Consider the following 25,602-nt stretch of genomic DNA (forward strand, 5'->3'; position numbering starts at 1 on the left):
GTTAATTTTTCAGAAGTGGGAGTGTCTAGCCAGGAATCCCTCAGCAGGCAGCACAAGCAAGATGTGTCAAATCTTGCTTAAAGGGCATCAGAGCCAGGCGGCCTTTCTAACGCACTGTCAGGTCAATTAATGTCTGCATCCCCAGTGGTTTCTGCATTGCTGAGAGCTCTGAGGAAAACCAAATGGGACAGAACAACTCGTTCCTCCAGTGTGGAACTCAAAACCACCTTGCCCACGAAGTGCCTGACCCCTCAGTGGGTCCTGTGGGGTCCCAAAATATGCCTTCTCTACTTCTGAATGGATATGTAGGGAAGCCAACTCCCATTCAAACCAATTGTTTCCTGCTCAAAACACAAGGACCGTGAAACCCATTTCACTCACTGCTGTTCATACACCACTACTGCTGTTGCTCTTCCCTAAGAAGCAGGCACCGGTAAGAAGTCTCCAGTGAGTAAGTACTTGCACACTCCAACTTGCCCAGCAAAATACATACAGAGGTAACGCATGTCAAAGACCTCCAATTACTGAACAGGTAAGTAACTTTCCTCTTAGCACACCGCATGATTGAGTCCTAATTGAGCGTCACATTCCTCCTGGATGCAAAAGCAAACCATTAAGGACAAATGAGTCAAAAAGCCAAAATAAAAATCAGCCAGATAGCTCAAGCACGCCTGACAGAGCCATTTAACGGATTCTGACCATTAGCTATCATTTCAGTTATATCACTTTTCATACTGACACAAAAGGTGGCAAAGGAGCTATTTTCTCAGCATCTTGCTTTCTCACAAAAGGAGACAAACATCAGGCACAAAATACTCAAAAAACTATTACTGTCTTTGTCACCATCACATCTTCATCAGCTTCTAACTTTAGGGTTGGGGTTGGTGGGGGGGAGGTACTGTCTGAACAGCCAAAAACTATTTTTAAGGCTTTCAAAGAATAGTCTGTATATGAAAAAGATGTGTCTACATATGGATGATTGCACTGATTTTTAATGTGTAGGACCCATACAGATTTTGCTGACGCAATAAAAAGATTTAAACCCAGGTATTTAAATATATGTGTTGCATCTTTTCAGTATTTGGGGTTTACGATACGGTTTCCAGCAAGATTGTGATTGGCATAGGTTTTCCTCCTCTGCTGTTATCAAAAAAAGTGCTGTTTCTCAAACCAACTTGTATCCAGCATAATCTGATGGCTACTTTTATGGAAAGACAGAGAACACAATTTGAAGATGGTTTTGTTTAAAATTAAGCCATTCCTCAGCGTATGTTGTTACCCAAGTCTTCCTTCACACACACCCCAAAAAAAAGCCTTCACAGTGATGCCTTTCCTTTTCACTGAAAAGAGGGCAAATACAAACAGCAAGTCTCGTACATGCCCAACCAAATGGGTTCTATGTCCTTGTAGCAGCAACCCGCTCACTGGCTGCTGTTTTCACTGGCATGGAAACTAAGAAGGGAGTTCCTATACAAAGCTCTAACTACTTCTAACTGCAAGATAGTCAGGGGGTTGGAGGACATGACGTAGGACAAAAGGAGAGCTGTGCTGTTCAGGTTGAAGAAGAGGAAACAAAGGGGAACTTCTTGCTGCCTGCAACTACCTAGTGGGAGGTTACCAAGAAGATGGAGCCAGACTCTTCTTGAAGGTGCACAGCCTAAGAATGAGAGACAGTGGACACAATCAGCAATATGCAAAATATCCAGTTGGATGTTAGGAAAGCTTTTTTGCACGATGCATGTGGCTGAATGTCAGAACAGACTGTTGAGACAGCTTTGGTCTCTCCATCTTGAGAGATACTCAAAACTTGACTGAGGCCTCGGCCCTGAGCATCCTTGGTCTAACTTGAAGATAGACCTGTCTTTGAAGTTGTCCCTGCTTTGAACCAAGTGGGGATATGAAGGGGAGGTGCGGGGTGGACGAGGTGACCTTCAGAAGTTCCTTCTAATCTCAATTAGTCTATGAGTATGCAGTTCTGCTTTCCATCTGCTGTGAGTTATTTGGATCTTTTTACGGAACAGAGACTGGCATCTCTGGGCTGTGTCTAGATGATGTAAATATCCTCAGGCATGCCTGCAAACAGTAAAGGTCAATTCTCGTGTTGTGTGTGATGTTATATGACCTAGAAGAAACAGCAAAGAGGCTGGCGACATTTAGGGATTTGATCAAAGTCTTTGTAGAGGTTAATATATGCAGAGTGTCCAAGGATTAAGCTTTGCTCCAATGGCTTGTAGAGATTTTAAAAGCAAATCACTTATTTGTTCCTTGGCTGAAACTCCTCCTTTACTGAAGTTATGTCCTCTCAAACAATAAGGTATTGACATCTTCTATTATGAAAAGTAAATGTTTATCCTTTTTGTATTTTAACTCATCCATACTGTTCAGTGGAAACACAAGTGATACAAATTTGAATGACATTTTGGGCTATGTGTCTCTCTTCATCAGGACATGGCTCAGTGTTAACAGCAATCATCCCACTGCAGACCATGAATTTTGGATCAGGTCTTTTAAGGCTAGATGCAAAGAGAATGGATGCATTGAATGAGCCCAGAGCTGAACCCAAATCTTTGAGTCAGGCATTAGTGCTACTTCTATCATATCTGGGGACAGTTTTGTGCCTCATTGTAAGATGCAAAGCAAATGCCAGAACTTAACCAACAGTCTGCTGACTTGGTCTTGGAAACATATAAAACAGTGCTATTTATAGTGTTTTCAGTAAAGTGTTTCTAAGGAAGCAAAGCTACTCCGGGGAAAATTCAAAAGTTAGCAGTGCTTTGTTGGCCAAAAGGGTTTAGGAGCCACTAACCTAGAGATCACCAGTCACTGCTTAGGTCAGGCTAGCATTTTAGAACTTTACTTTCTTGACATGTTCAGTACTTTTCTCATCAGTACCAGGAAGCATGTCCACATATAGACTGAATTATATATGTATGTATGTTCAGCACAGCTAACACCTTGAGCCTCTGCGCAGAGGTCGCCTTCCAAAATGAACATCAAGTGTGACACAGCTCATTGTCACAGCATTTGTCAGCACATGGAAAGTCTGTGTTTAGCTCCTTTCTCTGGCTGAAGAGACTCCAACCTTCCACCTTCCTAGAAAGGGCCTTATCCATCACCTGCTGTCCATCCCAGCACAAGAACATCCTCCTGGCTGAATACGGTACCATGCAGGAAAGACATCAAAATGTCTTAGGGCAAAGTGTGGGAGCATGACCAAGTCTGGCTGTGAAGTGCAGTGATCAGAAATCTCATAACCCTCCCAGGTAGTTAGTGGGTCACTGAGGTGACTTCCCCTCATTTCAGTTTACCACTGTACATTGATCGTTGGTCTCTGTGCCAACAGCTTTGTTTGCATTTGATGTAAGAACTGATGGTTTGAGCACATGGGCAATCCTTGGAAGTAGATTACACATACATTAATACCTCCCCTTTTAGATGGAGTGTGGAAAAATACAGTACAGCAAGAGAGATAAATCTGAATGCTGAGTTTCAATGGAGACTTTCAGAGGCAACATGAACCCTGAAACAGAGATTGTTCCTGTCTTTGAACCACTGCCTCTTTCCTGGTGAGTCTCACCTCAGGGGATTCAGGCAATTTTTCTTCTCCACTGAAGGTCTTTTTCTTTCACATCCCTGGGTAAACAAACTTTCAATCTCACATGGCAAGTCCTCCTTTGACTGTCAACAGCAGTCTTACTTTTTATCAGTAGAACACCGATTGTTTCAGTGTTGTAATTAAAGGATACTAAATCTTGCCTATAAAGTTTCTTATTTGTTTGGGCTTGGAGGGAAGCTGAAGTATGTTACTAAATTGTGAATGCATCATCAGTGTTGCTTATTCCATTAGAACTAATGATAGGTAGAAAAGATACAGACGTGTAGCATAAAAATTATATCATCCATTTTTGACAAACTGTAATTTTATGGTACGTGTTATTTTGGAATGCCTTCAGTTTTGAGGAACACTAAGATGAGGTCATTTAGATTATTATTGATTCTGCTATTATGTATCACTCATAAGTATTTAAAGCATTTAACCCTCCATGAGGAGCTCTGAACTATAAATGGCTTTCTGTAATAAGGACAGCCTGCTGTTTTATAGCAGTGACACCAGATGTGTGGTCTCTTTCATGGCTGCTTCTAATGACGCAGTAACTTCTCCGATTGCTATGTTGCTTGGAACAGTAGTTTCACTGAAGACAATGAAACTACAGCCATGATAAGATACAGCAAGCATCTTTTTTTTGTCTGTATACTTGAAACCTTTTCAGCTAGATTGGACTGTCTTTTCTGAGTGATGTTAGCTGAGTTTGGAATCACAGTGCGCAAACTAAAAACCTCTTGTCCCAGGTAAACACAAAGTACAGAATAAGTACACAATGTTCCTTTACTAGAGCCCACAATTAGGCTAATAACACCATACTGATCTTTTCCAGCAAGTGGCCTTGTTTTGCAGCAGGTCTGAGCACCCAGACCGTTCCAGTGATTTTGCAGGAAGCATCTGCTCATTCCTCCAAAGAGTGTAAGTGTGGACATAACAGACTAACTCAGATATCCTCTTAAAACAAACCTGGGTATAATGTTCACAAATCAAACTGTATATAGAAAAGAAAATCTAAAGCTTAATATTAAAGTCCAGTGAAGTCAATAGGAAAATTTCTATTCATTTTGTTAAGTCTTGGGTGAGAGTCACAAGGAAGATTCAGTAGGCACTCAGAGGATGAAGTCACAGCTTTGAACTAGTTCTGGTCTAAGTGTGAACCCCCAAAGCACAAAGAAAAATAATAAATACATTCAGTTCACAGATATTTTTTTCCTACCACTAGCCCTTTCAATTTAAAATATACCAGCAATTAAATTTTCATCCAATTTTGCCTTAAGTAAGCATGATTTTTGCACCATTTACAATTTCCAACTCTTTGAACTTCATGGCTGCCCACTGATACAGCTGTCCTAAGTATGCCCATCTGTGGTCTGTACCCAGCCAACCATCTTGTCTAAGTTACTGGAAGAGAAGCACCTCCCAGATGCTGTTCATCAATGTAAGATAAGCATGAGATACATAGGTTCAATTCTTCTTTGAACTACAAAGGGATGTTCTAGCATTTCATATGCACCTAATTTTTTAGCTGTCAGAGCTCAACGCGTTTGCCTAGATATGGTACCTACTGCCATTTGAAATTATGTAGATTATGTGAGGCATCTGCACAGAATTATCACATGCAACACAAGACACGTGTCACAGCAGTGCTTCAGCATGACAGCAGGCATGCATCCTTCTGAAACAGCTGAGAGCCAGGTAGGGTTCTCCAGGGCATCTCCAACATCAATGGCAGCCTACATCTGGGCAAGTGGACCATATCCATCAGGTTAGGCAAAGGAGTCTGTATGTATTGGAAATGCCAACTGGCCTATACGGGTACATTGATACCACTAAACAGGAAGATGGCTAGGATATGATCCTGGCATCTTAAGGCTATATGATGTAAACTGTGCCTTGTTCGCATTGCTGAGGACTAGTTGCCACAGAAGCAAACTGCCTCCATCCACAGACCACACCACTTTGTCTTGGATCTCCTATGGGTCTCACATTGAGTTGCTGCAGTCTTAGAAAATACTTTGTGTGTGTGCATTTGCAGTTCAATCTGAAATAATATGAGAGCTGTGCCGCAGTCCATCAATGTGGTAGCATGAAACTGAGCATATACATCATGTGCCCTGGAACATGTCAAGCAGGTATATGGTTCTGCAAGAGAAGGCAAAGCCTGCCAGGGCAGCATTAGAGACCTGCAAAGGGCAGAGGGTATCACAAACATGTGGTCTCGTGTGCACTGCCTGCTGTGAGCCTTCTCCTGCTTTTATTTAGCAATGCAGATCTACCTTCAGTGTCTAGTAGCTAGTATTATTGATGCTAGGGTTAAAAATTTATGCATTTACAAATATATTTATAACTTTTCAAATATAGGAGAAATATAAATGTGAGTGCGCTTGAAAATTTGATATTATTTTGTGCTAGAATGAAATGACTGTGTCCAGCTTAGACAAAAGGACTTGGATGAGACATTCTGCTCAGTCTTCCTGGAACTTCACATGCAGCTCCCTTAGCACACCATACAAAGCATCATGTTCAATGTGCCTAAGACATACAAGATCAGTATATTCATTGACATAACCTACATCCCACAGAGAGCAGATGGTCTCTGGATAATGCATGCCCCCAAAAACGAGACTCAGTAAGAATTAAGCACTTAATACTGGCTAAAATCTGGTCCTGGTTACAATAAAGCTAATCCACGTCAGTACTGCAATGCACTACTACTTCAAGTTTCAGTGGCTTTCTGGTTGTAGGGAGTGAAGGGGCTCTGGGGAAGGAAATTATCAGGACATTGATTTAATATCAGTTCTGATTTAAGTTTCTTGCACCAAAGTTATGCTGACTCTCAGCTGTGTCTGCTGTTTATCTAGATTCTAGATAAACAAAACAAAGCTCCTTAGAAAGACATTAGCACTTTTGTTTTGACTTCTTGGGGCAGGAGGAGGGAATATGCCTTACATTTGCTGTTATTTTTAAAATGTAAAACATTGAAAATCATAGTTAATTTATATATTATGTATTTCCATATCAGCTCAAATACACTTCATGAATATTGCTGCTGGTAGAGGAGCCGTGCTTTCATATGGCTTTGCTGTTCATAAACACGTTTTCTTTTTGCAAGTGGATACACAGATCATTTTGTGAGTACTGTACTGCAAGCTCCCGTCAGCAAACCTGAGTATTTGTGGCTTTCACAATATCATTACTTTTGCATGTGAAGCAGCTCATCCACAGATGTCTGCAGGACTTCAGTCTGCATTGTGAGTTTTTACACAAGCTATGAGGTAATATCTCCTGGATTTTCTAGATGCTTTAGTCCCCAAGTATGGATGATTATTTTTTTCAGTAGTACTTTTTCTTTGCTGAGGTAAACACCTAGAAATCATTCATCTGCTAAGAGAAAGTAGGTCAGCTTGCTGTCCCTAAGGATGATAACCAGAGCTATCTGCTCCAAGTATTGGCAAAATTCTGTTTGAATTTGAAAATAAGGTTGGTCAGAGCTGTAATGCAGGTTACCTCTCACCATGTTTGAGCAAGACCAGCTCTTGGTGTTTGGAATGTGAGGAGTCACTTCAGCATGCTGTGAACTTAGTCTGCACAAAAGAATTTTGTTATTCATTGCATAGGACTGCATGAATCCATTGGACATTTGTTATAAGGAAACTTTAGTTCTATTCCTATCAGGCATGTCTTTCTGTAACTGAATTTATTTTCAGTTTGCCAGTTGGGCTCACTTGACCTGTCCCTGTGCATTTTTTGCCACCTCCCCATTATTATACTCTTGTTTCACTTTCTGGTAAGAATACTCTGTAGATTTTTCATAAATCTGTGCTTCCTTAGGGGGGGTTATTCAGCCTGGTTTTCTGGGATTTTTTTGGTGCTTTTAACCTACTGAATTCCTTTTGAATTTCAGAGAACAAGATCCTAGCACTGATACCTGCCTGTTGTCTGATTTTGAAGGAAAAATTAAATCACCTACAAACTGTCACTAGAATCTGAATCCAGCTTAGGCAGCATCACTGAATCTAACCTGTCAGGCCTTTAAAAAACATTCAATTATAGAGGTTTCATTTGGCTTTGTTTTGTAGTGAAGGTATTTTTCAGAAAGTTATTCCAAAGCAGCAACTGTGACAACTGTGGTGTTTTGGAAAACCAGTTAACAGAAATACCACCAAGATTACACTGCTCTGAAATTCTTGTTCCACTGCTTTTTTATTAATACAGCATGATCATCCAATGGACGGATATGAAAAGAGACACTTAAAAAATTTATTTTGTGCACAAAGGATTGTGCTACCTCTCAAACTGTTTAAAAGTAGGAATTTCAGTGCCTGTATCTGCAAGCTGTATTCAAGGGCACCTTGATTTAGGCTGTAACCAGTGCCCCAGTGCATAGTCACAGGCTTATTTCTGTTCTTTGGGGAGAAAATCAGGCTGCCAATGCACATGTCCTTCATGGCAGAATATCTGTCTAGAGAGAGGAAAGCAGATGTATGCATAAGACTAAAAATCCCAAATATAGCTTCTAATAGGTGTGATAATTATTTTCAGGGAAAAGTGATAAGATGCAGTTAAAATCCATGGGGCACATTGTTCCAATGAATGTGTAGTGTATTTATTAGGGTACTCCTAGGATTTATAGCTGCTCCAAAGAAGTGCATCTGCTCTATGACTACAGGCAACATTAGTTTCTAGGGAAAGTTGCTTGAAACTTCTTTTAGTATGCTTTAACCTCTTACATGCTGACTTGATATATCTAAAAGTGAGTTAGTTGCTCGACTTAGTCTTCACCAGCAAAGGCTAGATGACAACTTCTAGCTGCTCTGGATGCTCAGGCTGGAATAACTCCTCTGGCTGGCATCACAGCTCCAGAACTGTCAAGACTAAAGTTTACACCATCCGAAACGTGTGTAAGTCCTGGTTTCTGGGAAAGGAAATCTGGTTATAAAGACTCCAGTAGTACCTGATTTAGATGACATGGGGTTGCAGGATACACCATGGCACACAGCAGCAGTTAAGTGTAGGGGGATATATATCTATGTACATATATAGAATGACCTAAGCCCACATCTACATTGCATGCTTGGCTTAGCCCTATATGCACTCTGAGTTTTGACCCAACTAATCTCCTGCCCCACAGCTGTGGTTACATTGGCCCGCTCATAGCTTGGAGGTGCTAAGGAAGAGTCTCTTAAATCGCCTCCCAACTTGTGTGGCTTAATGAGCTCACTGAGAGTCAGGTATTGAGCTAACCTTTAACATCTCACGGGGACAGGGGGAGCACACACAGCTGGCTGGGTACAAGTAACAGACAGCACCCACTGGCTGAAGAGCAGTGGTGGAATCTGTACTTGTTCCCCATCTCTTGTGCTTGGCCATGGTGCGGGAGACTGTCCTCCAGACTCACAGAGCATGGGAGGCTATTCTGTTTCACCCAGCAGTGTGAGCTCCCCTGCAACTGTTTGCAGACCAAAGCCAGAGCTACCATTACCAGGGGAAATGGTTAGCATGCTGGACCACAACCTCAACATACCCTAACCATGCAGGATAGACAGAGCCAATTCTGAGACAGCTGAAGAGGGAGATTCTGTTCTGCACAAAGGAAGAAGAAAAGGGAAGAGAGATTTTATTTTTCTTTAAAGAAAAAAGAAAAGAACCCAATGAAATGAGAAGTAATTAATTTTGCATTGTATTTCATGGCAAGTTATTACTGCTGCGACAAAAAAAAAAAAAAAAAAACGGAACTTCATCACCCCTCCCCATAGCTGCTGAATTCATATGATCAATGCTGCATGACCGCTCCTCCTCTTTTGTGCCCATTTGTGGCTGAAGATGTGAACTAGAGTGAATGTAACTACTTGCTTGGCATTTAGGGCAGAGCAGATAACAACTGTTAGTTCTGCTGGCAAATGATCAGTAGGTCGGGCTGTTATTCACAAATATCATCACAGGACACTGTTGCCATTCAGAATGCTGACTAAGGGAGAAGAGGAATGCCAAATGAATGAGCAATCATCACAGTGTTTTGCTTAGGATTCTATACTGCTCCAGCTTCTTGCTCCTCCTTGTAGCAATCTTTTTACACAACACCAAGAAGTTAACAGTGCAGAATAAAAGGCAAGCTAATCACTATAATTATCCTTTTTTTTTTTCCCTTCCACACTGTATTTGTTTCATGTTCCTTCTTCCATTTCATGTAGGAATTAAATAAACAAAAAATAGTGCTGGGCTGTTTCCACAGGACTTTTAATTTTTTTCAAGCCACCCCTCTCTGAGCACTTGTACATTTAAGAGCAACTGTACATTGGCTGTCTTTCCTCCACAAACACCAGGTCCCCTCTAGGAACCTGCTGTTCTTGAGCGCAAAGATGTAAGAGCAGTGGGCAGCAGCAGAACAGTCTGTCTGAAACCCATTCTCATCTTTTTTTTTTCTATCCCAAGCATTATCCCGCTCATTGTAAAAGACTCGTGTTCAACTTTTTTTTTTTTAACTTTTTTTTTTTCCAAAAAATTCCCTGTGTCTACTGTTATTGGCTTTGATGGACAGATGAAGTATGATAGCCTGAGACACATTTGGCAGAGTATGACTTTGGCCTGCATAAATTACTGTCAGGGAATTTTCAGGGAAGTACCGAAGTAAATTTGCAGTGACTAAAAAATATGTTATAAATTATAGCATAATTACTGCTGCTGAAGAATTTGATGGCTAGAACAATTAAGTGAGTTTATACTTCAGGTGAGTCCTCATAATTTTCCTTTTTAGTTTAACTTCTCAAATTGCGCTGAGCCCTTCGGAGGAAAAGACTTTAGGAGGAATATTTTCCCACTCCCTTGCCAAAAATGGTATTTCTTTTCTGTCAGCATTGTGCCTTTCCTCTCACAGATAATTCAGAGATGGCAGGTTTTGGTATTTCTTCACATACCCATATCGACTCCTGGAGGGGGGAGGTAGGGGGGAGGAGTGTAGGACCCTTCCACTCTGTGCTGTTACATTCCTGGTTCTTTTATATGCCATGTCACCAAATCCCAGGCTTTTCAAATTACATTCTTGAAACACTCCAATTAAAAGGATGAAAAATGAAAGATCTGTGAAGCTCAAGATCCTTATGGGATGCTGCTGAAAATATACTTCAGGCAGTGGCCTATATTTTATGCATTCAGCATCAATGGTAGCTTTGACTCTGTGAGGGTAATCTCTTCTGTCTCGTGAAGAGCTCCTGACTGGAAAATATCACTGTTTTTATAGCAAAAATAGACAGAAAATGTGAATTCTTCTATTATTATCTTTAGCTTGTTTGTGACACTACCCTTCGTGAGGCTGTATTTTTTCTATTTTGAGATTTTTCTACACTGTAAAGAAGTCTGGGTTTAGTTTTTATAGACAACAATGTAAATTTTCTAGATTTTTCACCCCACGTCTTGTGAAACTACTTTTCTTAAAATCTGCAGTCTTCACTATTATGGTAAAACAAATCAAATTTTTCCAGCCTTTTGTGGCTATTACTAAATCACCCAAAACATGAATTCTAATGCTTCTAGATTTTGGAGGCAAATAAACTGCAGCACTTGTTACTTTTACAATGTCATTATCTTTATGACAGACACGACCACAGGACCACAGCTTGTGCTCACTGAACGCCTGGCGTGGCCTTGCATGAATCCTTGCTGAAATGCAGCAGCAGGCTAAGGTGGGGAAGGCACTTTGAAAAAGAGACAAACAGTGTGGCCGCCTCAATCCTGAGGGTGCTGGCACAGAGGCTAGGTTGCTTTTAAGCCACCTATGCACAAGAAGCAAGCATCGACCTTCTGTCCAGCTACTCGCTTCCATCAAGAGGGGTAACTGGCAGGATGCTGCCTGCCAGCTATAGGCAGCTCTGCAGCAGGTAACACTCAGTTATACCTGTTTGTGCTCACAGACAGCTGTGAAGAGCAGGCAGGGGATTGCCTGGGCTTTGAGAAAAGAATGAGATGAGAATATCTTACTGTTCTATGTGAAGTGACTCCCTAGCTATCTATTGCAGCTTGACTGCTTCAAGTCCTGTAGCTCTGCTTTCACCACCCAACCCTGCCCTCACGGCCTGCAGCAGAAGATGCAGAGCACCTTCTTCCCACACCCCATCTGGGCCACACATATCCCGGTGACAGCATCCTCGTCATCGCAGAGCTATGCAGCTTACCCTCCCTCTATAGCCCTTGTGATTCAGGGGCCTCTTGCATTAGCACTAAAGTTAAGGGGAAGGGGCAAGTATAGTTAGATGTTCAGTGCCTGTTGTCACCTGTGCCTGTTGCAGAAGGCAAGCTTGAAGTCGCTGCTGTCACTGCCCAGCACATGCGGGGCAGCAGCCAGAGCTGCCTTCCCTTTCCCAGACCATCAGGAGGAGCAGCCACAGCTTCTTCTCCAGCTAATACCAGATTTGTCTTGCTTGTCCTCCCATCTGACCCTTGGCTGGTGCTTGCCATCATTCTTGAGAGACAAAATCACTTTACACACAGAGCTGCCTAACTCGGGCCTCTTCACTTGGCAGCATCCAGAAAGCAGTGGGTCCCCCCTCAGCAGTGTGATGACACAGAGTGCCCACATGCTAGAAGCATGCTTGCAGTGGAAGGGAGATGGATAGCAACCTACAAAGCCTGCCCAAGAGCCACAATAAACACTCAAGCAGTAATACCAAGTCTAGTTGTATGCTGTGTTTACCTGCTTGACTTAAATATAGCTTAACTGTGCTATATTGTCACGACTGTTAGGCAGACATTCTTGGAGGAGTGGGGAAGCTTATTACCTAAAGCAACAGCCAAGGAGGGAAAACAGACTTTTCATTATAAAGAAGGTGGTAGAGATGTAGGAGTAATGTTTGGCTTACCCACTGACTCCCTATTTGATTTCAAGTATTCTTCTTTACATATAATTATTTACCTCAGAGATATATATAATACAGGGGTATCCCTTTCTGCTCTCCCCTTTTCTATCTGGAATGAAAACTATTTGGGACAGGTACTTTCTCAATCGAATTCACACAGTATGCCTCAAGTACTTGCTGCTGTGCACATTGTTATCTATACAAAATTTCTCCATCAGTGTTTGCTCTTTAAATTGTCCAGATTAGATTCCACAAATGGTCTTGCAGAGTGTATTGAATTTATGGCAGAGGTGAGCAGTGCACCTTGAAATCATGCTGCTCAATGAGACATAAGGCTCAGACTCCAGAGTCCAGATGCATGCATATGCTAGCACTTTTAGCTTCAAAGTGAACTGAAAACTAGGTGTCCATTTCCTGATCAAGGATTAGACCGAACACCAATCTTGCAAGAATATCTAAGTTCATTAGTTTCCACCCAGTCATTAGACTTTTGCTGCTTTAGGAGAAAAAACTTACAAGAAAACCTCTTTACTTTGCTGTACTTCAAACTGGATTTAAATTGTCTCCCTCTTTTAGAGTGATCCTTAAGCACTAGCAGTAGCTGGACCCATACCCAATTTCTGTGTCTCCTGCCTAAGTCTGCCAGAGTCCCTGAGGAAGCTTTGTGCAGTTGTTCTGTTAGGATTCAATAAATGGAGTATTTAACCCTATCATGGAAGGACATGAGAGTGCACTCCACATCAGCAAAGGATAACCCACCCTCTCCTCAGCAGGAAGGCAATGAAAGTCATTACTATATTGACACAGTAGATTTACAGTACAAGGCTCTCTCTGGCTCTGACTGTTTTCCTGATCAGCGCTTTTCCTGCCAAGCCTGCTTGCCTTGCCAGAAATGTCCTTTGATAAACCTTTCTGACTGTGAAAATATTATTGTTTTCATTCTAAATCGTTTGTGACTTTCATTTTGGACTTAAATGTTTTAACAAATTATATTTGTGCATAATAATATCAGTGCGTTGAATCCTCTCTCACCTCTGAAGCAACTCTGGAATTGTACATCTTCCTTGGGGAGTCTGGAAAGCACATTTGGCAAAAAATAAACACAGAAACCCACATCACCACAGTCAGCACATGCAATTCCACAAAGCCTCTACACTGACTTTTCATTCTTTCCCGATGTAGATATCTTGTAATAGTGGAGATTTGTATATTTGGATTAAAATAATCCAGAATGCAAATATCCAGGCCATTGAAATCAAGCTCTAGTTTCAGTTAAGTGAATGACTGGCAACCAGAAGCACCAGAGGAGGCGAAAACCCACCAAGCATTAACTCTGGAGGGCACAGGAGCCCGCCCGTGTGGCTGCAAGTTTGGGGTTATAATGCGATGAGACGCACTTCTTCCTCTTCGCTGCCGCCCTCCCTGGGGCTGAGGCTGCGGGGCCCGACGTGCCCCTGGGATGGGGGGGCCTGAGCGCCGCCATGGCGCCCGCTGCCAGCTGGCCCGCCACCCTGCCTCCCGCCCGCCCTTAGCTCACGGCCGCCTTTCGCCCCTTTCCCTTCCCTTGCGAAGACGGAGCGGAGGCCGACACCTGCCGACGAGGCCGCAGAACCGCTCGGGGAGCGGGGCGGGACGGCTCGGTGCCTGCCCGGCCCCCGCGGAGCGCCTCCGTGGGCCCAGCCCAGCCAGCCCGCCGAGGGGGCCGGCGGCGGCCCGGGGCTGCGGCGGGAAGGGCCCTGCCCGCCTTCCGCGCCTGGGGCGGCGCGCACGGAAAAGGAGGGGACGGGTTTCCAGTAATCTCAGATTTAGGGTTTAACGGCCCGAGAAAGGCACTGTAACTACCTAATTAATCACCCTGCAGCCTAGAACGCCAGTCATGGAAGCAGGTGCCTTTACACACAAATTCCCTCAAGAGGCTGTTGGGCTCTGAAAAATGGACAAAAGATCCCTGAAGTCCATAGGGACAACTGTGCTGGTTTTTGATGTTGTGTGGAAGACATCTCAAATATTTTATGACAGTGTACAGGAATTTCAAAATCATAAGGTAGATCCTTCATCAAAACTCTCCTTGGCATGCTCCGGCTTCAGGTATTTCTTGGCTTTGTGTGGTTTTGGCCACCTTGGCGTGGCCCTTTCTCAATGGCCCTGCCTGCTCTGGGGAAGCAGCTGGATGTGCCACACATGGTTGATGAAGAAGAAGGCCTGAAGCCCAGCAGTTGCTGCCAAGGTAGCCATCAGCTTATTGCTGAATCTTGAGTTATTTCAAGGTGTTGAGAGTCCACTGAGAGCTTCTTCAGTTTGGAAGGCAATGGAGCTATGTCAAGGAGTAACCACTAGAAGAAATGATCTTAAATATAAGGCTGCTTCGCATATGAAGTACAATTACCCTTCTTGCTCTGTTATGAAAGGACGTATCCCACCTCTTGCTGCCCTTAGAAATCATACACTTCTCACAGCTGTTGGGAGGCTCGAACTACTTCTCAGTTATAACACATGCAGTTCCCTGTAAACCCTTGAGTTTTAAGAGAAGAAACAGCCACTTCACTACTGGTACCAGATGAACATTTCCAGGACAAAAGAAAGTCTGTATAAGCTTGAAATACTCTATCAGTAACTGTTTACATTAACGATTAGCATTTTTGCTTAGAAGGATGAAGGACTGTTCACAAAGAATCACCACTTAATAGCTAAGCCTTGCCACAGAAAAGCCTCTGGCATTTTATCTTTTAGATTCCAGCATATTTCTGGTGCTACTTTTATACTTATCTGCAATAAAAAGCTGATTCCTCCAAGTGCTTTGAATTTACTTGAATCAGATTTATAGACCAGCTTTTTAGCACTGCTTCCAGGTATTACAGGAAAGGGGAAAGCTGCTTCAAGTTCCTTCAGATTTCTATTTCAGGGTGCTGATATTTCCAGTAGCTTCCACTTTCCAAAAGCAATATTTTTATTTACTGAGGAGCCAAGTGCAATGAACTTGGCCTGACACACCTACTTAAGGAGGCGGACTGGTTGTGCAAATCAAGCCAAGAGCAACTGTGAGGGTAAATGGGCACATTTACGGAAAGAAGTTTAGCCCAGGTTGCTCCACCATTTGACAGACTCTTCCCTTTCCTCTCTCCCCAGCCAAAATGAATGTTGAATGTGGGAAGAGTTTGGTGTCGGGTTCTACCTGCCTGTAAGCAATAATGTCAGTGTTTTTATTTAAAAAAAAAAAAAAAAAGTCTTCATTTGATTGGCACCTGCCCCTGGAGCCAGCTAACATGCGATATGGCACAAGCATTGCCAGGCCATGGATGGCAAGGAGACTTCTGCAAGTACATGTCAGCATTCATACAGACCTGTAAATCATTTTCCTTAAAAAAACATGCAATAGACAACCTGGATTGCTTTAAAATGCCTATTTCAGATCAGAGCTGAATGAAACAAAATGCAACTAGGTCATCCAGGACAGCACACTGGGCCGTCACACATAAAACTCACAACCTATAGGAGACTTGCCCAGGACACTGCAGGCATCTCCAGTGGCACTAGAAACTTAAGTGAGTCAGTGCTGGGTTACTATGGTCTGTACTGTGAATGTAGATACATAAGTGTAGGAGTATTATATGGGAGCTGAATCTAACCTAACTCTCTAAAGTTCTATATCAGTTAGTCTGAGAATTCAGTAGGGCTAATAGTCATTCTTTACTGTTATTAAAGGCCTTAACTTTTTTCTTGTCAAAGATGTGCATAGGCCTTAGAGACAATGACAGCAAAAAATCCTTTCATTTCGCTTTAAAATACTCTGGTGAGAAGAGTCTTGCTTTGGAAAGTCGCCTAGCTCATTTGTTTTATTTCACAAATTACCCAAGCGCCCATTTGTGCTTTATAACTGGGATTCAGCGTTAGTTCTTGATTAGAAGAGCTGTCATCTGCTTTTCTGTGGAGAAACATGAATCATGAGCAGGCAGTTATTGGTAGAGCTCCGGACCATTTAAAGTCACAAAGTCAAATTTAAAAAAAAGAGAGAGAGAGAGAGAAGGGCAGAAAACCAAAAAGCATTTGTTGTGCAAGAAGGCCTGGGTGAAATTCTCAGAACTTATCTGTGCTGAGAAAGTATCAATAACCGTAAAATTTCACAGCCCCCTTTTTAAAACCGCAGCCTTAACGTTTTGTAGGAAAAATAAAGCTTTGGTTAACCTTGGCACTGGCAGACCTCATTAAAATAACAGCCTGTCACTTTCGAGTTTAAAATAACAGGGTTGTCAGTTTTATATTCAGCGGAACAATCTACGGTCTTATTCTCTGGGAAACTGCGGGTGTGCAACGCTGGGCTGGCAGCAGCGCAAAGGCTGAGCAACACTGCCATCTCGAGGAACCCCCAGATCCAGGGTGCTCCCCGCAGCTGAGCCAATGTGATGCGATGCTCAAATCCTGCTGAATCTGTGCCCTACACACTTCGCTTTTTAAAAGGCTGAAAAATAACCCACGATCAAGCACGTGGTGGTTTGGAAGCAGCTTGGCATTTAAATTTATTTTGTGAGAAAGTGTGGAAATGTATAATGTATGAAAAAATAATCTCCATGTAGAGCAAATAAAGTTCTGCTTCACTTGTTCCGAATCAAAGCAGGTCGCCCTCTCTGGGGTACCTAACGTGCATTGAAAATTTGGGCACCTAATGAGCTGTTCTAAACAAAAATATGCGCCTAAACTCCCTATGTCAGTGGAGAAATGAAAATGCCTTTAAAAAGCCTCTGAGAGAGAGATCCTCTTTAGCTAAACTCAAACACCTGGCTAGGTAGAGGAAGCCCAGTCCAGATCCTTACACGTATGTGCCTAGTGCCTCTGAGACATCTATATGAAGATGGCAGGTGTAGCAAAGGACATACAGGAGACACATCTTTCTCAAGAGGCAGCCCCTAAAACTTAGGGGTCCGAGTTAATTGCTTTTCATTAAGCTCAGTTTACAAGGAAAACTGTGTGTCAAATACCCAGCTGTCCTATACTAACCTGCTTGTGACACGATTCATGCCTTGACTGTGACACCCACATGTAGCAGAGACATTAACATAACAACCAGTTAGAAACACTATATAATATGTGTTTGCTGACCTAGTCCTTTTAAACAAATCGTTGGCCATTTGTCTTAGAATGCTTTCAGATTGAATTCCTAATGGGCATAAATACCGATGGATGTATGAAAGTCTGGCGCGGTTTTCTGCTGGTATGGCATAACAGAAATCAGACCGTGATGGTCTGTTTGTTCTTCCTGCCTGGCCATGCCCGTGATGAAGGGCATGCTTTTCACAATCCCACACATGGCTCAGGTGGTCAAGCACCATATCCATAGATCTGTTATCAAGCTGCTTGCTATACAAGGTCTACATCATTCTTAACAAAAACTGCAGAGGCGCCCAGATGTGTGGCTGGGTATGTTAGGCACATCTAGGGGAAAGCAAGCAGCAGACAGTAGAAAACTTATTTTTTTCACATGGAAATAACATAGCATGAAGGAATGATATTAGTTAAATATTGCTTGTGAATAAAAGGGTAAAGGAGTATGTGTCTAAAGAAACTACACAGACACAAACATGGCTTGTGATAGCTACTTTCACATCTGTTCTCTAAGGCAAAATCCCAGGCCTCTTCCTACTCACTGTCTGTAGCTGTTCTGTAGGTGCAACACACTGATAGGATACACTTTACATACCTGGCCTGAAGTCCCTGAAATTACACCTCATCGCAAACATCCACTTGAAACATCTTCCAAGGGGCTGCACTGCCACATACAGATCTACAGTACGCCATCCAGCACGGCACCCTGGTATACCAGAGAAGCAATGTCCAGTCAGCAGCCAGAAACATTTGCACATTTTTCCAGGGCATAAAGGCTTAAATGGCAATGGGACTTTGCACTGAGGCATTTCTGAGCATCCCCAGGGAGAAGGTATTAATGGAAAGGAAAGCTGAATATTCTGCTTGCATTTCAAAAGGAAAATCCTCCCAAACTGCAGAATAAACAAGAAAAAATGCAATTTGAAAACATCAGGAAGGAGGTTAATGATAGCCGTTTCTTCTTAACACAATCGAGACTCCATATTATTTCATTTCATTTATTGCATGGAACCTGGGTCAGTTTTGTATGCATTCCGCCAACTCTCGACACTATTCTAGCATCTTCCAATATTCCTCTATTTGTGAGAGTAGGGATTATATTTGTGGGGATCAATCTGGAAGGACTATGAGGTAGACTTGGCAGAGAAGGAGGATGAAAAAAAGATAATTTACTTTTTTAAAATTATTTTAGGGCACTCACCTTTAAAATTTGCTTTTTGGCCCCCATTGCTTCTGAGTGCACATTATACCACTTCCAAAGAAGCACATTTCCATCAGAAATTAAACCAAAGTGGATTCCATGGACAGGTGGCTACCAACTTCACAAGCAAGTGTCTTTCTGGGATCTTCCATGCATTATAGAATGTAGGCATCTCAGTTTTAGTTTTGCATGGAATTTTCAATGTTTTTTTTAAATTATTCTGGTGAGTCTTTCAATTTATCCAGATGTCCTGAATTAATATAAGGAATGCTAAAGTCTGATCCCTGTTAAAACAATGGGCTTGCTTTTTAGCTTGCATCATTACTTTGAAGAGGAAGGTGAGAAAAGAAGACAGAAACATTGGTTAGCTTTATTTACCTGCTTATAACTGAGCCCATACTGGCAGGACTGGAACTGAGCTCATGGGTGCTGTTCCAGGTTCTGCTGAGGATTTGCATAACATACATGATTGACTCAGTCACATAAGAAGTCAGTGGCAGTAATAAGAAATTAACTGTATTTCTCAATATAGGGTACATAACTTTATGGATATGAATTTCTCTTTGGCAATGATGCAAATGTTTAACTTTTTCTCACCTACACAGTAATGCCTTTCTTCTGTTAGCAATTATAGATCAAGGCCAGGCTATTTTAATATCCATTTCTATATATCCCCCAATAAATTAAAAATGTAACTTCTTCGCATGGCTTGTGCTATTTCTTTTTTCTTATGAGAAAGTATTGCAATTCAAAACAAATTTAGTAGCTTCAATATAATATCAGGGCAACATCAGGAAGATAGCTAGGGAAAGTCAGGCTAACTACAGCGAAAGAGATCCAACTGTCTTCATCCGAATAAATCTCTGCTAGAGAAAGAGAAAGGAAATATGTAAAATATCAAAATTGCGTATGCCTCATGTTCAAATGTTTCCACAGAAGACTAACTGAGCTTGAAAGTTAATCTTTAATTCAAAGAATAGGAAATACCAAGGAATCATTTACAAGGCCACAGGTCACTAGGGGCATATAGTAGTCTAACTTCGTAAATCACAAGCAAGCAATGTTAACTGAATCCTTAGTGGCTTTGATCTTGTTTTCAAGGGACTGTGTATCTGTTAGATGTTTTTTAAATGCTGGTGGTGATCAAAACGATGTATGGAGGAACATGCGTAACCGTGGGGACTGATAAGAGACTTTCTGTGGTCATGCTTGAGGAGATCCCAGAAGTGAAGTCACTGAAACCCACAGGCAAAAGTTTTACGTGTCATGGCGGGCATTACATCACCTAATTCTATCCTGCATTTACAGTTACAATAAAAGTACTCCAAAGTCTGTGCCTGCCTGAACGTTCATCATGCAGAAGTGAACGCAGCCATCAGGCTACTCCCTGAAAGAGGAGGTGAATCAACCAGTGCTCATAATTCCTCTTCAAGGCCATCAGAAACCACACTGCACTTCCAGAAAACCAGTTTCAGGGTGAGGTTCAAGGAGCTGTTGAGGTAGATGTGTAAACTACGTTGCCAAAAGCTGAGAGGGTTAAAAGAGGTCCAGTCACACAGTGGGAAAGAGCAAGACTTTGTAGGCTGAGTCCACAGCTTGTTTAAAACTGGATGGTGAAATAATGCAGTGGGGAGGCAGGGATAGCTATGAAGGGAAATATCTGAGGGGGATAAAAAGGGTCAAAATGCACCTGAATTGGAGGCATCTAGAGAGGGCTGCAAATGGTAACCTTTCCCTAAACTGTAGTGGTATTTGCTGTTGCTGCTTTTTGTGAGTCATGTAAATGTCTCTTTCCCCCCCAGGCTCTAAAATGGGAATGACGCCTCAGGAGGATGTCTGTGGGATTTAATTAGCTGTCATTTACCAACAACCCTGGGTAAAGTAAGACCATCTTACTTCACCAGGTGTACTTCTGTAACATCAATAAAAAAAATATCGTTAGGAAATTTAATGACTTGTCTATATGCACTACAGATACAAAGTATGTAAACATCATTTAATATCTTCAGAAGTGACTGGGGAACAGGAGCCCTCATTGGATTTTCAGGAGGTATCTGGAGAGTGTGTGCAACATGTGACCTGTGAGAACCTCTCTCTGTTCTTTTGCTGACTTCTATGAAAATACAAGGTTTCTACTCCAAATTACAGCCCTCTCAAGGGCCACAGGAGGAACTAACTTTCCAATGGGTGTTGACTCACTTGTGGTTCAAAACAGAAGTCTCCAAGTCCTAGAGCACCAGCTTTGATTATGGTAGAAATCTGAATGTAACTCTAAACATCTGAGTTTTAAATAGCTTAAAATAACTTCCAGCTAGCAACAAAGCTCTGAAAACTAATTACTCAGCACTGATAGCAGTAAGATTGCTTGTGTAAATAGTTACCCTGGCACAAGCAATAAATAAGAAAATCTGTCCCTTTGACTCTTGTGCTCCCCAAGCTCATCTGGACGGATCCTCCTTCCTATAAATGTTTCTCCCTATATTTTCTATAGGATTTCTTTATCTGATTTACTGCATTGTGGCCTAACGGGAGTTTACATACCTCTCCCTGAATACTGGGCGGTTTAACTGAGTTGCTCATGCTGGTTAGTTGCACCAGTAGGGACCTTGGGTGTTTTATCCTCTGTGGGGAAGAAGAGGGGCTGTTGACTGCCCAAAGACCCTGGCCCTATGGACCAAAGACATCAGAAAGGGCAGGTATGCCAAGACTGTCTCCACTTCTGCTGAAGGCTTGCCCACAGTCTGCAAACTGGAATTGAATTTTTGGCTTGACAGGGCCCTGTTGAGACTTTAAAGGCTTGCAAATGCTGCTAGTATCTCATATGAAAACAAAGCAACTAGGGGGCTTGGCAAGGGGTGCGGAGGAGATTTATAAGGTGTCTATCATGGCAAGAAACGCTGTCAACAACCCATGCAGCCAAATACTGTCCTACTTATTTCTTGCAGATGAAAATGCAGACAGTGCTTCTGAAATAACATCCTTGGCTGTTTCTGTCTCCTGGATTATAGAGTGACATTCCACAGAGTTTAAGCATGGCAAAGCAGCGTGGGCCATTTGCTCAGAGAGCTATCATGTCTTCAGAACAAAAGATAAAAGAGATAAATAGCCGAGTACAGTATTGTACCTCAACAACCTAAAAGCCAATCTCAAAACTGAATGGAAGAATGGAGAGCTTTTATTTCTTGTTTTTTTAAAGAATAAAGCTCGGTGATTTCCTTTAAAGGCTATTCAACAAGCTCCCCTAAATCCTATTACAACTTAATGTGAAATGCATCTGTTTCCATAAGAACAACAGTGGCACCATTCATCCTTTGTAGTCAGTTCTTTGTTGTGTTTTCTATCTATTCTTGTATATTTTTCCACTCTAGTACACCAGACGCAAAACAAGAACTGATAACATTTTAGCCACAGCATTTATTTATTAAGTTGATGCTGGAAATTCGGTTTGTTCCTACTTGCTGCCTGAATCATGCCAGATTAAATTATTGTTCAAGGAGTTTATAACGTAAAGAAACTGTTTTGATACTGCCCCAACATTTCTTGAACCTGAAGTCTGTATCCAGCTATAGATATTTACACCTAAGCAAAGATGGATATAGTCTCTGCAGGCATGTATATACACATACTTCTTGCTGTTGCTGAGATCCAAATGTACTGCAGTGTATTCAGCCTGCATATCTTAAATCAGTTCAACATCAGCTCAGCACTGCACCTTTTTTTCAGAACCTTTGCATGTAGCTCTAAATATAATATTTATCTAAGACATGACCAAGTTGGTGGGCGAGATATTTTATCTGATGTACACTGTTTAACTGAATTTACATTCAGCAGACTGTGAGGCATATTAATTCTTAGAAAGATGTATATTTAGAAAACCTTAGACAAACGGAGACTAGAAAGAGCACGATGTAACACGCTTTTATTAATGTCTTGCCTGTGGAAAAAGGTGACTTTTATTATTTGTACTCTCTGGACCTAAATGCTGAGTGCCTTGCTTGTAAATACAAGGATTTAAATTTTAGCACCTTCAGCCCTTTTAACCTTCACCATCATCACCATCATGGAATTAAACAACCTATTATTTAATGTGACAGTTAGCATGGCTGATGTTGTTAACCTGTTTTCCCTCTCATTGTCTCTTAATCAGGTAACAGACATTAAAGAAAAGCTAAAGCTCTCTAAAAAGTTCTGGTCAACATTACCCTACACAATCTGCAAGGATGAGCGAGTGACAGCGGGTCCATCAATCGAGGAAGACTGCTGGAACGGCCACACCAAGGCAAGGTGAGGTGGACCCCTCTCCACCACACCAGTCCAAATCCCTATTTGGCCTGAAGCAATTGTGAAACTGAGAGTATTTCACAAAACTGCTTATAAGAGTGCAATGGAAATGGGGAGAACAAGTAATTGTCCACACACAGCTTGCAGCCGAGATTACTTATTGTCAAGATGCCATTAAAGCCAGAGTGTGAGTCAGGGTAAATGTGCACAGCATGTCAGCATGTGAACACAGAAAATGTTCATTGGTTCAGCTCCAGAAGAATAATTTATACTGAGATTTCAAAGAGCTCTTTAGCTCCATTTAGCATCCCTGTGTTGGGACTGACAGCTTGTGAAGCAATTGCACTCTCGGGATATCATACTGGGATGAAACAGAAATTGGAATTTCAGCTCTATTTGCTATTGGCTGGCAAAGCTTAGGGCTATTTGCTGAGGGGGAAAAAAAGAAACAACTTGAAAAATAGCTAGCAGAGAAAAATGTAACTCCTACTTATCTTGTGTAGAAGGCTTGACCTTATGTTACTTCATCAGAGATACTGTGGTCATCTGCCATTGTTTGTGATGAATTTTTTGTGAGTTTTAATTTTGAAGTTTGCTTGGCTCTGGCTGTGGCAAGGCTGGAGCTGGCAGATGAGCAGGTGTCTCCAAAGGTCCCAGTGTGGATTCATCAGCTGACAGAGAAGAGGATCTGATTATCCCTGCTGAGAGAGAGAGAAATTGGCTCAAGGACCACGTCACGGGCAGTCAGGTTTCAGGTCTGCAGCAGTAGCCTGTGTTCTTGGGAATACAGGAGGAGTAGAGAGGTTTGAGTGTCTGATGACTGCTCAATCTGGAGAGCAGTGATACTCAGGGACTGGAATCTTTATTTTCCTTTTACCTGATGACACATATGAAGCCAGAATACAAAAATGAGCCAATAGCAACAACCAAAAGGAAAAAAAAAAGTAAGACAAGAACATAAAGTATAAAAACTCAGGAAAAATAAGACAACATAGGAAAAAACTCACAAACCTGTTAAATGCCATTTTGCGTGGATGGGTGGATGGGGCAGATACATAGATTGCACCAACCCCATCATCTAATCATTTTTATAAAGAGTACGCTTTACAGGGGGAGGTTTTGCACTGAACACGTGCCCTTCTTCCTAGCCTTACTACATAATGCTCAAAAGAATTTGTTCTGCAGACAAGAGCAGAGGGCTGTTTGGGATGCTGCTAGCCCATTGAACCCACTTTGAGACACATGTGAACAAATCTGTCCAAAAGCACAAGTCACTGCTCCGTTCCTAAGTCCCAGATCCAGAGAAATCCCCTAGTTCCTAAGTCCCAGATCCAGAGAAATGGGGACTCTAAGAAAGACAGCTAGGAGGAGCATCTGGCTATTACAGGACTCATCACAAAGGAACAGCATGAAGAGAGAATAAAAACTTTTTTTTATCTTCCTCTATTATATATCTTCTTGTCAGTGGGCTTTGTAAAATATGACCCCAGGCCAGTGTGCTGCAGAAGTTAAATGGAGTTTCTAGGCGGAGTTTCTAGGCCTTCCAGCTGGATGCCATGAGTCACATCAGGATACATGCATTAATAAGAGATATACGCTACTCCTCCTACAAAAGAGCAGTAAAACTTGCTAATATCCCTCGTGGTTTCCATGACCAACACTAATGTTTGTAGCATGTCTGGCCAACACTTTGCAGCCATCTTATGCTCCTGCACTGAAGGATCTGGCACAACTTCCACATTTGTTGGGAGTTACGGAGGTGCATTTTATGCATGTAGTTTTTCACCTTCCTTTTGCAGTATTTATTGTATGAGAAGTCTGGTTATTTTCATGACCCCTTCTGAGATTAATGTTCTGGAGCCGCTGAGAAAAACTATTCTCTGCTGATAATCTCCTTGATTAATTTAACACAGATATTTCACTGGATGTGGAATCACAGCTACAAAGCATCACCTGAAAATACAGTTTTAGCAGGGCCAGCCACTGCTCCCCTGTCCAGTTTCTATTTCATACCCATTCACAGAGAAAATGTATAGTCATAGTCTTATTAACAGTAGTCAATAAATGCTTCAGGTGGAGAGAATAGTAATAAATCAGAGAGCTACCACAGAATGCCTTGGCCTGTATACAAAATCATAATGAAAATATTATTGAAGATAACTAGTTTTAGATGCAAAATCACCTCTTGGCTGGTGAACAAGGACATTTACTGCAGCATAAAGAAAAAACATAAAAGTTTCCTTGATCGTACTGATTAATATCTGATATGAAATGCTAGTTCACAGGAACAAGGGTGGCAAAATCTAGCCAATATGCATGCAACTTTTAGTGTTCACTGTGTCACGTCATAAGCCTGCCTGTGCTATATGAGGAGCTACATTTTGAACTCCAGAGAATATGACAAAAGCCCATGATAGAAAAAAAGGAAATTTAGCCACCTCCTGTTTTCCTAGACATCAATACTACAAGTAAGATGACAGCATGGTGTTAGCTACTGTTGAGAAAGGAAATTGCTGCTGTTTTTTGATCAGATCCTGTGGTGGTATAGAGTTAGAAACTTTGAATTGCCA

General features: G+C 41.9%; 1 protein-coding gene across 1 annotated transcript in view; it reads left to right on the top strand.

Moving 5' to 3' along the window:
• GPC6 (glypican 6) overlaps positions 1-25,602 on the top strand; it is a 770,432-nt gene that overhangs the window by 733,696 nt on the left and 11,134 nt on the right. The window contains exon 7 of the mRNA XM_040584160.1: positions 22,899-23,035. Within this exon, the coding sequence (XP_040440094.1) occupies positions 22,899-23,035 (137 nt within the window). The remainder of the gene's footprint in view (positions 1-22,898; positions 23,036-25,602) is intronic.

Source organism: Falco naumanni, chromosome 2 (genome assembly GCF_017639655.2).
Source record: "Falco naumanni isolate bFalNau1 chromosome 2, bFalNau1.pat, whole genome shotgun sequence".
Taxonomy (NCBI): Eukaryota; Metazoa; Chordata; class Aves; order Falconiformes; family Falconidae; genus Falco; species Falco naumanni.